This window comes from Carassius gibelio, chromosome A8 (assembly GCF_023724105.1).
Source record: "Carassius gibelio isolate Cgi1373 ecotype wild population from Czech Republic chromosome A8, carGib1.2-hapl.c, whole genome shotgun sequence".
Taxonomy (NCBI): domain Eukaryota; kingdom Metazoa; phylum Chordata; class Actinopteri; order Cypriniformes; family Cyprinidae; genus Carassius; species Carassius gibelio.
The window spans coordinates 6,434,291-6,447,856 of NC_068378.1; the positions used below are offsets into that span (position 1 = coordinate 6,434,291).

At 36.0% G+C, this 13,566-nt stretch overlaps 1 protein-coding gene across 1 annotated transcript in view; it reads right to left on the reverse strand.

Annotated features, from left to right (window-relative positions):
* Window positions 1–13,566, reverse strand: part of LOC128018254 (bone morphogenetic protein 1) — a 70,603-nt gene that overhangs the window by 33,214 nt on the left and 23,823 nt on the right. The window contains exons 3-6 of the mRNA XM_052603657.1: window positions 12,751–12,891; window positions 10,657–10,774; window positions 5,094–5,272; window positions 2,826–2,931 (exon numbers count right to left, since the gene is read on the reverse strand). Coding sequence (XP_052459617.1) covers window positions 2,826–2,931; window positions 5,094–5,272; window positions 10,657–10,774; window positions 12,751–12,891 — 544 coding nt within the window. The remainder of the gene's footprint in view (window positions 1–2,825; window positions 2,932–5,093; window positions 5,273–10,656; window positions 10,775–12,750; window positions 12,892–13,566) is intronic.

Genomic DNA, 13,566 nt, shown 5'->3' on the forward strand with positions numbered 1-13,566 from the left:
TAATATTTTGAATCAGTAGTTTGTTGTTGTCATTACGAAAACATCTGAAATAATTTAGAAAAAAGATTGCTAAAAGTTCTTTATTCCCTCCACCAGTCGGTGGCACTACAACTGTTACCCACACTATCCACATCAAAGTGAAAAGCACACAAATCAGCATGTGTTTCCAATTTGCAGTAAATCACATGATGCACACAGAAGATAAAGGTCACTTCCTGCTTCATGATTTTGATGCTTATTTATTGCATCACCTTCGCAACACCGTTCGAGAAAATCCTCTACAATTTAACATCTTCAGTGACTTGGCATGATTGTGCTGAAATTTGGTGCCATTTACATGAATCCCCTAGAAGGGTCTTTTCGAAAGCAACAGCATGCCATTTTCAAACCAACCAAAATGGCCAACTTCCTGTTGGGTAGAGCTAAAACAGTTAATAGGGAATTTATTTGTCATGAAGATGGCAATGTCCCTATGAAATTTCGTTACGATCAGACAAAGTCTTTGGCAACCGTATATAAAGTTTGAAATTGTAGAGGGTGCTAAGGAGCCCCATGGCCACACCCAAAATCAAATGACCACAGAATTGCTGCTCAGTTTATAGGTATATGAGTTTATGGACTAGGGGGCGCTGTGGAGCCTATGAGGCGCATCCCTCCAAAATTGCACTATTTAATCAAAATATGTCCAAGTTGTTGCAGAAAGACTAAATGAAAGTGTCTCAAACAGAGTTTAGCATAAAGCTAGCGCATTTTCTTGCTCTACTCTAGAGCCATGGTGATAGTAGAGTACACTTTGGTAAATGACAGGATAAGTCACTGTGGTTACACAAACGTCATCAACAGAAATGAATTGTTTTAGTGTGTGTGCAAGCTTGTGTTCAACTAATGATGGAAAAGAGGTCAGTCAATCCACTGAATGAAAAACTTATGATGATAAAACAACTGGCTTTAGTGACTTTTAGGCAAATAAATGCCACATAAACAACATCACAATTCAGTTAATGTCTTAAGATCAATGCCTAGCATTTCCCACCAAATCAGTGCTCATTTGTTCCTGTCATACATAAAGAGAACTGCTTCATCTTTTCAGCAGAAACTGTATTCATCTTTTCTGTTATCCATCTATATTTACAGTTTTTTATAATAAATAATACAAATAAATGCAGCCTAGCGAGCAGAAGAAACTTCTTTAAAAAATATTTTAATTATTGTCAAATGCAAACTTGTGTATACAGTTATTCCGATCCAAAATCCTTCCACAAGGTTTTGTCCTACTGCCCACCCAGTGCCGAGAGGCATGAGGAGAAGCAAGAAGTTAATTAAATGAATCTGAGATTGAGAGATCGGCTCATCAAACAGAACTGAAGCTAGATGATCTCTGAACCGATCCTTTCCACACAGGGAAACTGACTGGCTCCGACTGCTCTATGAACAACTGACAGGCACTGAGAAGCACAAAAGTGGCGTTGTGAAAGCTCAGCAGAAAGAGTGTAAGTGGAGAGAGATGCTCAGATAGCCGTCCCACCGCAGAACTGCTGATGCCTCATTCAGAGGTCACCCTGAGACTAATGAGAAGAAGTGCTGGAGAGACTACGCCATTAAAACATCACTCAGCATAAAACACTGCCAAGAGGAATCCTCTACAAAAATGAGCAGCAATCAAACCATATGAATAGCTGAGCTGTTTGAATTATGAATATTACAAGAGTAAATGAAGGCAATTAGAAACAATTAGAGCTGTGTTTTCTTAAAGGAACAGTTCGCCTAAAAATGAAAATCATTTTGTTATTTATTCATCCTCGTTGCTTCAAACCTGTGTAATGTTATTTTTATATTTATGTTTTGAAGAACTGTTGCGCAGCTCTTGCCTTCTGATCTCACAAACTGGAAAAAAACTGAAATCGAACTGATTAAACACTGATGATTCTGCTTCCTTTGAAGCTCATGTCTAGTCCTAGTCCTTATCTTGTTCCCTAGGAACTGTTGTTGTATAGCAAGGTACTTCTTCAAAACCCATATTTATATTTATATTAAGCTCAATATAAGGAAATATAAGCAAGCATGTTTAGAATAAGAATAACTAAATAAAGGCCTATTTAAAAAAAGAAAAAAGAAAAAAAGAAAACAATAAAAGATTGATTAATTATTCTTTTAATTATTGTTATTCTTTTTTCCTTTGATGCAAGTCAGTGAGACTTTTGTCTGTTTTATCATCTGTCAAAAAAACTGTTTGCTAAGTGTGTTATATTGTTTACATTCATTTCATATTTTATATAATTATGTATTTTATGTATTTATGCATATACTTTTAATGTATATATAATATATATAATTCGCTATGGATATAAATTCATGTAATTTATTTAATTATGTTTTTTTAAATCAAAGTGTAACACTTTTTAAGTGTGATAATTTACTTAATTATAGTGTAATTAATAATATTTTTTTATCATTAAATAAAAAAAAAAAATTATATTAGTGCGGTCAAATGAATGTGATAATGATAATCACAATTAACCATTCGACAGAACTAAATTATATATTTTAAATAAATATGGATATATCTCATAAATATATATATATTAGGGGTGTAACGGTACGGGTATTCGTACCGGACCGTTTCGGTACAGGGCTTTCGTGTATATATATATACACACACACACACACACACACACACATACATGATGAGATATCTGTCTATATGTCTTTATGTAAGCATGTATGTGTGTATGTGATTTATATTAAATATGATTTAACTAAAGGGTTAACATTTTGGTATAAGGAAGGATATTATTAAAAATAACACAATACTTTGAGGTTCTTACCTGGAAAAGGTGTTTCTTGCATAGTGCATGATGCTGTCGAAGTCATAGCCCTCTCCGAGTGAGTCCACATCAGCAGGCTCCATCTTCAGGAAGTTGTACTCCTGTCCTATGAGACCAAACCGAGAATGAGACTCAGACAGGAAGTGATCTGAACAGTAAGAGCCCACCCAGACAAAAGATCAATCACTACATTATCACTGTGAGGGTTATTTCATTACTATGTCACTATCATACTTCGTATTTGTCATTATCTCAGAGAGTATGTTCAGTAAATCAGAGCTTTGTGTGCCCAGCATGCATTGGGAAAATTCCCCAAGTATTCCTGGGTGGTTTTCATGGAAGCTCTCAAGCTCTCAAGCACATTTCCTGTTTGCTGGCAATTATTATTATGAAAGACATCCCAATAATGTGCTTCAAAATATTTAACTTAACAGAAAGGGCAAAACACATACAAATAATATTTGTATAGCGTCTCTCATAAGTGAATTTTGCAGATGTTATTTATGAATCTTCCCTCTCTGCCGAGAATTATTCTGTGCTATATAATGAGTCTGTAATGAGCTCCATTTGTACAGACGTCTAACGACAATCATTATTTCAGCATATCTTGTTCATTAATGCTGCCTAAAAGGTGTGAAAAATGTCGGGCTCTTCATTAGACGGATCTTGGAGGCACAGCTGGTCGGAAGTCAAAATATGCCACGGTTGAGATATTTCTAGAAGCACAGGGGCCTCGCAAATATTTGGACACTTCATTCACACTTAAAACGGATGAACCTTGCTGCATTGGATCTAAAATACCATAAAACAAATGGTTTTGGCAAACAAACGCTAGGGTTTCACCTTGAAGGCTTTTCATAAGCTGGTGTTTGGTGATTTTTTTGTGGATGTATGACATCAGTTCTTTGAGAGGAACCACAGCGAATCACATCCTCTATCAACACCATCAACTAATGCTTCAGAATCGTAAAGTGGCACAAGATTTCATTGTGTTGTATGTATCATATAAAACAGGACAGTGTGTTCAGTAACACTTCACTTAAAGCCTTTAAATATAATGCATTATGAAATTAGTTTTAATGCATTATTTATGCACCTTATACTGATTTATACAATACATGTAACCACATATATAATACAATATAATACTCATTTATTCATCGTTACACATCTAAAAGCACTATGCATTAAAACACATGACAAACAAACCTTCAAATATTAATTTTACCTTGGGTACAATTATTTAGGAAAAGATTTTGTAATGCATTACAACCTGGATTATGAATAGCTTTATAATGCATTACACATAAAGGCGTTAAGTAACGAGTTATCATGTGGTATGTTTCGTTAAAATAAATGCCATTTACTGTGATATTTTCCTGTCAAAAGTTAAAATCATTTTAGTTATTAGCCTTCACTGTTTCAAATCTGTGTGCTGTTGTTGTTATTATTATTATTAATTACTGCGATACAAAAAATGACATTTTTAAAGAATGTTATGCAGCTATTTCCATATAATTGACAGCATTAGTTATAATAGCGATTAGGAACTGTCAATCTTCAAAAAAGACAAAAATACACCAATAAAGCTAAATACAATAGCTCATGCAAATCTTGCTATATTCCTGCGCTCACATTATAGGACAGAGGGAAATTCAGTTAACTAAACACTGATAACATAGTGATTAAATATTCTTTCTGAAGCTCTGGTTCTAGTTCACTGTGAACTGTTGTAATATTGCAAAAGTTGCAGAAATATTCTTCTAAAGTTATACTTCCATGACATGAATATTGAAGCAAACAGGTTTGGGAAGAGAGTGAGTAAATAATGAACTATGTGGTGTGACATTTTGCTATCAAAAGCACATTTATGATTGTCTTAAGAGTCAATATGTATTTTAATCACACTGTTGCAACCGGGAGTCAGGGGTTAGGAGTTTTAAGGTGAAAGTAGCAAATGTTGCCCAGCATTGATCAGAAATGAGTGCAGCGGTGGATTGGTGCTGAGCTCAGCAGTCAAGAATTTGTTTTATAAAGTGGGCCGTGTCGTTCCAAGCAAATGCGGTAACTGCTACTTCCATGAAGACGGCACAAAAGGATATTTTATGCTTGTTGTTGATCTCACTTTTCTATGCAGTATCATGAGCTTTCAGTTAGTAATACATGTCATGTTAATCTGTGCAGACACCTTTGATATCGTATCTGGATCTTGAATCAAATCACTTCACACACATTGTGAGTAACATTTTGCTGCTGTTGTTTTCCTACCTGGCTGGATGTTGTCCCGTATGATGCTGACATGATCGTCTCTGTCGGGTCGCGTGTGCTCATGCCAGAATCCGATCACGTGACCGAGCTCGTGCACCACAATCCCAAACTTATCACAGTTCTTTCCGATGGATATGGCCTGTGGACCCCCTCCTCTCCGGCCCACATACGAGCAGCACCTGCACAGTTCATATTACCAGTAACGCTTGATTAATATCTCAGCATTCCACTGACCACAAAAATATGAAAAAAATAAAATAAATATGTGGTTGAAATCACTGTCATTATCTGTCAGTCATTTTTTGTCATAGTTTTCAAGATGTGTATTTTGTGTATTAAGATGACTGGATAAATATCACAAAGAAATGTCTGGGTTATATTTCACCCCAGAAATATGTATTATAATTTGCACATGTTATTAATGATTATATATTTATTATATTAATTCATATGTATTCATCAAAAACCTTAATTAATTTTAAAACATTTTAGCTACATTATAATTATATAGTACTCATAGTAATCATGTATAATTAATTATTTGATTTAATACATATTTATTTTTATTTATTTTATTAATGAACGCTTAAAAAGATAAATTAAAAAAAAGAAATTATATATATATATATATATATCATAAAGAAAATGAAACATATTTTTAGGACTAATGATATTTTGCATTTATTTAATTATATTTATTTATTTCACACACACACACACACACACACACACACACACACACACACACGCACACAGAGAGACACAAATATGGATACATTTTATAAATGACACTGCAATGTGCTTAAAATATTTAATATAATAAAGAGGGTAAAACATTGTTACAAATACTATTTTATAGGCTATACCATGAATTTCTAAAGTCACAGACAAGGACAAATTTTGATTATAAATGTAATTAACTATTGAACCAATTTTTGGGACCATTCATATTTTTGCATTATATTTATATACATTATATTTTTCATGTAAATTAAGCATGTTCTCCACACACACACACACACACAAACAAAAATAAAATTAAATCCTGTAAAACAACGAAAAACCTAACTCAAAAATAGCTTTGTTTTCTTTATCCCAAACCTTTTTAAACTTGAGTCAAACACTGTTCTTCTCTTGTATCAAGTAATATGTTTATGTAAAAACTGGCCTTTTTTCTCTACTCAACAATGCACAAGCAAGCGAAGTCCCAATCTGAAACGAAACACGTCTGTGTTGCAAGTTTGCTTAGAGCTACATCCACAGCAAAATCCACAGAGAAACAGGAGTCTGTGCGCGGAGTCGCAGCGGTAAGACACACACCAACACACTAAACACACAATCAAACGATCCCTTTCTCAAAGCGCTGGGATATGTGGGAGAAAACTGCTGAGAGCTCGCTGGCCTGAGATCCGCGCACACATCCGAACCCACATGTGCAGCCTGTGTGGAGCAGAAGATCAGGCTTTAATTACGAGGCAGCCAGCGGCTCGCTTCAGAAACTCTGCCTTGAACTTTGCACAGAACAACAGGAATCGCCTGAACACACACACACACACACACACACACAGAGGGACTCATCAGAGCATGGCTTACCCATTGGCAACTACTGCTGCATGTAAAGAGGAATAAATCCTAATGTTTCATCACCTCCACACACAGACTGAGTGTTTGTGTGCCCGTCATAGCCTGCAGTGGGACATAAAGGCCCCCTGTACTTCCACACAACTGAAAAGCCTGGCAAAGCCTGCAGAGCGCTGTATTTTCAGAAGTTTCCACTCGCTGCCCGACCGCAGCGACACGTCTGCTCAAACAGTGAGAAACCAGACAGTCTGTTACATTTGTCTCTCTCTCTGACTTTCTTTCTCCCGTTTGTAAACAAGGAAATCATTGGTTTAGTTTTGTATTCGTCTCACGTATAAATTTGGGCAGTATGAGATATTGTATATGCTCTGGATAATTTCCCAAAGGAAACTTTCATTGCTCAGAAGCCAGATGCTATTTATTGCTCTTTAATAGACGTTTCATTTCAGGTATCGCCTTTGTTTCTCGTGAAAGTCACTAGACTTAAGTGTGACAGTGTAGAGCCGATAGTTTAGTATTATTACATCTAGACTAATAGAATATAAATGGCACAGCTCTCTACTATAGTAGTAGTATAAGTAATATAATTAGTTTAAACTTGTATTAATATAATAAAAGTGTGCATTATAAGATTGTTACAGTATTAACTGTATATTGATAATTTGCTTTTGTGTCCATTAATTGTTTTATGACATTGATTTTGTTTTATGACAGTAGCATTGTTATCTTTTATCAATTATCTTTTGAGATACTATTACAGAATAGTCTGTAATCATTTTAATTAGTTTCCGTTCATTTTCATTTTAAGTTTAGTTCAAGTTTTAGTAATTTAGTAAATTGTTTTACACATATTTTTATTTCTTTTTTAGCTTTTAGTATTTCAGGAGGTTAAGGAGCTGGCCGTCTGGTGCAGTCTTTACAACCTGGAGCTGAACACGCTCAAAACAGTGGACATGATTGTGGACTTCAGGAGAAACCCCCCTGCACTTTACCCACTCACTATCATGAACAGCACTGTGACTGCAGTGGAGTCATTCAGGTTCCTGGGCACCACTATCTCTCAGGACCTGAAGTGGGACAATCACATTGACTCCATCGTAAAAAAGGCCCAGCAGAGGTTGTACTTCCTCCGCCAGCTGAGGAAGTTTAACCTGCCACAGTAGCTGTTGATAAAGTTCTACTCCACCATCATCGAATCCATCCTCTGCACTTCAGCTCAGCTTCTAAATCGGACCTCAGAAGACTACAGAGGGTAGTCCGGGCTGCTGAGAGAATCATTGGTACAACCCTCTCTTCTATTCAAGAACTGTACTTATCCAGAGTGAGCAGAAGGGCCTGGACCCCTCACATCCAGCACACCCCCTCTTTGAACTGTTGCCATCTGGTCGACGCTACAGAGCACTGAGCACCAGAACGACCAGACACAGGAACAGTTTCTTCCCCGGGCAATCCATCTTATGAACAATTAACAATACATGTGGAACACACACTATTTATACACTTATACACTTATTTATCTAACACACATATTTCATCTACATTCTAATTTGCATATAATATACCTGTACACAGTGTTTGGAATAAGGGCGTTTAAAAGAACGGCGTCAGGTAACGACATATTTTTTCAGTAACGGGGTAATCTAATTAATTACTTTTCCTGTCGTTATAAGCCGTTAACATTACTGGACGTTAAATGCGGTGCGTTACTATGCATTAATTGAATAAACTGTATAATCCGAACGCACCCCTGGCTCACACAGTTAGTGAGGAGGTGGGTTGATAACGAGATCAGCGATTATAAGGCAGAGTCATGTGTTTCATGGTAGCCAATCAGAGCCAGTGTTTTTACGCACATGCCAGCACACGCGCCAGCGGCGCCTCACACACACACGCAACAGCTAAACAGATTCGCAGCAGCAGCAGAGATGGTGAGTCAGGAGCAATCCGATAAAAAGTTGGCATTTTCACTTTCAAATATAAGCACTACTTCAAATTCATTGTGGTCAAAGGCAAGAATGTGCATGTAATGTGTATATTATGTCCAGGAGCGAAGACTTTGTCGACATCCGTTGTAAGCAACTCTAATTTAATGAAGCATCTCACAACGACACACGCATCTACAAAGCTAGTGGGCAAAAACACTTTTCTTACAAATATAATACTTGAAGTGCAGGATAAAACTCTTGCTGTCTGTTGACGTGCAATAAATATTGAAAGTTATGTACGGACACCTGTCTATTCTATACATTTAACAACTGACTTGTTAAAGCTGCTCAAAAAATACAAATTCTTTGACATATAGCAATTTTTTTTTATACAGTAACTCAAATAGTTACTTTCCCTGGTAGCGAGTTACTTTTATTATAGAGTAATTCAGTTACTAACTCAGTTACTTTTTGGAACAGGTAGTGAGTAACTATAACTAATTACTTTTTTAAAGTAACGTTCCCAACAGTGCCTGTACATACAATTGTCAATTTGTATATTTTAATTCCTATATATATACACACACAAACATACACACACACACACACATATTTTTTTTACTGTCATTTTGTTACACTGTGGAAGCCTCTGTCATGAAAACGAATTCCTTGTACTTGTAAACATGCCTGCCAATAAAAGCTCATTCTATTCTATTCTACTTATTTTTAATATTATTTAGAATTTTGTAGCATATTTTAGTGAATTTGGGTACATTTAGAGACACTTAACATTTCTTCTTAAAAAAAAATCATTAGGCATTTGTTTATTGTCTATTGAATCAGTGGTATTTTTTTGTTCTATGTTTATGTTTAAGCATGTTTATTTCTGGAGATTAGGACATCAAGCTTTAGTAAAATTACTCTTTTTTTTATGACTTCAAGAAAATAAAGAAGAAAAACCTGCAATATTTTCAATAATCTTCCCACCTCCTGGGTATTCTACCATGCCATAATAACAATTTACTTTTAAGTAAAAGATTGTGTGACTATACGCTTCAAACAATATTTTATTTTTTCAAGGTGGATGTTTTAGTTTAACTGTTTGTAGCATAACTGTTATTAAAAGAGTTCATATTCTCTTTTTTTTTTTGGTCTATTATACTCTCAATTAAGGTTTCTTGCACCAAAAAACACTTTGTTTTTCATGACCCTCCATCCTCTCTGTGCACCTCACAAATTAACAGACTTTTTCCATTCTAAGACTTTCATATGGAAACAATTTTATAAATGACCAACATATGTACAATCATACATGTGAATAAACATATTGTATAATCATTCATCACGACAGGCCGAGATGCTGAACGCTGAATATGTGTTGATATTCCAAGCCAGACGTTTATTGTCATTCATGATGATTTCCGCACAACTTTCGCTAAATATTCTGTGAGGTCTGTGTACGAGCTTCGAGTGGTGAAAGTTCGTCAACCGCACGTTTCAAAAGAGCAAAATAAATCCTGCTTTCCAGCAGACAGAAGCAGCAAAACCGACGTGCCAACACGGCATCCCAGGGTATGATTGGTCTCCAACAGATGTGACCATCAAGCTGGGCTCTGAACTTCTGCCACGCTACTGAAGCATCTACAGGGAGCCATTGTGTCCGGATAAAACACACATGTTCAGGTGACAGTCCCGTGGAGAACAGTGTCACACAGACGGCTGGTATTTCCTCAGCAAAGCATAGAGTAATCGCTCGGTCAAGACACGAGAGCCTACACACACATAAACACACAAATCCGTCTGCTGGCACACAAAGCAGATAAGGGGAACAGAGGAACGGATCGGATGGAAAACCACTTGAGCGATAAATCAGGACGAGACCGAAAAGAAAGAGGAGAGAGTGAAAGAAAAGAGTGAAAAGCACAGGCTCCACATGAGCTTGATTCCTTCCTGGAAGAGTCAAAGGTTTGGTCGTCCTGCTGTGGAAACTCTCTCTCACACTGACATGGACACACACACACCTCCCAGTGAAGCGATCCGCTAACACACACACTTACCCACACGGCCGGTAGGTGAAGACGATGTAGCTCTCCTCTGTTGTTCTCTCGATGAATGTCACACATGTGTGTTTTTCCCAGTGTCTCATGGCCTGTCTGAATATGGCTCTCTGGCTTCCTGTACAGCACACACACACACACACACACACACACACACAAGAGGGTGACCAAAGGCACTGGTGACATATTTTGGTGATTTTTGAACAGGCAAATTGACCTTTGTCTATTGTCAGTATTGTAGTGATGTCTGAAGCACAGAAGCCTCTTTGAAAATAAACCACTTTCTAATGGTCACTGCGGCAAATTTGCATGACCAACTTAAATCGGTTGCGTGGATAAATCTTAAAACGACTTAATTTAGCCTGTAACAATTTGCCAAACAATAGTAAATGCAACTGCCCCTTTAAATCACAGCATGAGTTATTTTAACTATTTCCCTGCCATTATTTACCAGACTAAACTTCCCAGATATTGACTGGATTTTTTACACTTTCCGCGTTTCCACTGTTATACTGTAGGAGGTGCTATAACATCTTTTGATAAATGTATGTAATACATATGTAAGCAGAAGAATATGTAAAATAATGCAATCATGAAACATTAAACAGCATATAAATCAAAACTGTCTTACGTTATTGAATTCAATGACAATCCAGGTAGTGGTTTAGGACTGTGAAGCTTTGAGGGCGTTGATGAAAGCTCCATCTATCTTTTGATCATCATTTTCTCAGTTTTTTTGCTCAAAACATTGCTTTGTTTTTTGTTTTTTATGAAACTTAACCATATTCAAGAGTTGATTAAAAAAAAGACTGCATAAAGACTAAAACAATGGTGATTTTTGTTGTTGATGTTTAAAAGCATTTCATGTTCAGATATTCATACAAAAAGAATTTTCTGGAGGCCATAACATTTTTGTGAAAATGATCAAAAATGCAGGTAGTGACTGGCAACTACTTTTTTTTTTTTTAAGGCTGGTGGGGAAAAAGTTAAATAACAATATTATAATATAAATCATAATATTGTGGTTTTCTTCACAAAGTCAACCAAAAAATGTTTTGTATTCAAATCACTTAGATTCAAAATCTAACTTAAACCTAGAAAATAAACAGAACATTTTAGAATTCATTTAAAACAAAGAAAAGCTATGAATAAAATGGCAAAAAAACAAACAAATAAATAAATAAATAAAACTATACTAATTGTAGGTCACTAATTAAATAATTTTGAAACATTAGTTGTGTCCCAATTAGCTTACTCATGCACTTTTTATTGTCGTTTTGTCGTATAAATATTGTGAGTAGTGTGTTCACACACTGAAAACTCAAAAACAAAAAAGTGCACTTTAAATACCGAATGATGCATTTAATTAACAAAAAAAAAACAAAAAGGTGTGGAAAGTCAGACACTGTCAAAACCTTATTTATATAGCATGAGGGGGAGGGGCTATCAGACTGATGATGAATGACAAAATAAACTCTTATATATTTTACACACTACACAGTTGAGACATACTGCATAAGTGCGAATAGTAGTACATCATTTGGGATGCAGCTATTGACATCATGTGACTCATCATTTGACTCTCATCACGTGACTCATCATGTGACTCTCAACACGTGACTCTCATCATGTGAATCATGCCGGAAAACCACGATCATAAGGTTTAGCATATCAAACTTGCACATTTATAGTTTATATTATATTTGCACATTCACATAGTTTTGACTGAATTGGGAATAATAATTTAAATAGATATTTAAAAATTCTGCAGTGTTGTGTAGAGTTGCACCAGTAATGTCATGCACCTTTTGCTGCCTTATTCAAGACCTTTTCACCTTTGTATTACTTTAAAAGTAAAGCAGTTCATTTATAGCGGAGTTCCACAAACAACTTATTTTGAGTTCCACAAAGTCAAACAAATGGAGTGACACGAGGTTAGACTGACCGATTTCAGACACATGAATGTGTGATTTCTTCCACAAACATGTTTTTTCAACAATATATAATCATGCAACTTAATAACCAAACAGATGTAATCGATCACATGCTGCTCAAACTGAAACATGAACAGCTGTGCATGTGTGCATGACTTACCGCTGAAGTTCCCGCTGATGACGTAAGGAATGACGCCCTCGGGCCACACCCTCTCAGGTCTGGACGTCGCTGCCCTCTTCCTGCGATGGGTTCCCCGATTGGACGCCGTATCGTTTGTATTCGTCTCATTGTTAAGTGAACCTACCATTACCAACACCAAATGAAGAGAAACCAAAACGGTCAGTCTGGAACCTCATCATCACAAGCTCCAGAGAAAGAGAGATTACACATCATCTTCTACATCTTACATTTACATTTAAATACATAACCCAAAATTGTAAGAGCCTTTTCCACTAACATCTGGCAACCAGAATCAGTCTGAATAATTTGTGTTCATTTTAAACTACTGTTTTATTATTTAAAACTGGATCATTTCTTTAAAATGAAATGTTTGATCCAAATACAAAAGAGTCCAAATACATTTTTGTGGCCAACGAATATGCCATTGACATATATGAGAGTTTAAATTATCTATTGAGCTCAACGGTAACCACTAACTCAAATCTGTTCATATTCTGTTATAACACAGCATGTTTTTTCTATTGTTTTGAATGCTAACTCCTACACACAGACTGGACTCTACTATATATATAGCAAAACAGACTTGTCTTATCTGACGTTGAATTCTGTCCCTTGTTCCCGTGTCTTTATCTTCTCATGTTTTTCCCCTCCTCTGTAAACTTTACTTTATTCTGGGGTGAAAATATCATGAAACTAATGGCTAATTATGAGGAAACTCGCTTTCATTTTGTCAAATCCCAATTGTAATGTGTTGTTGTGTTTGGGAATGTGGCAAGTGCAACTGTTTCTCGACAG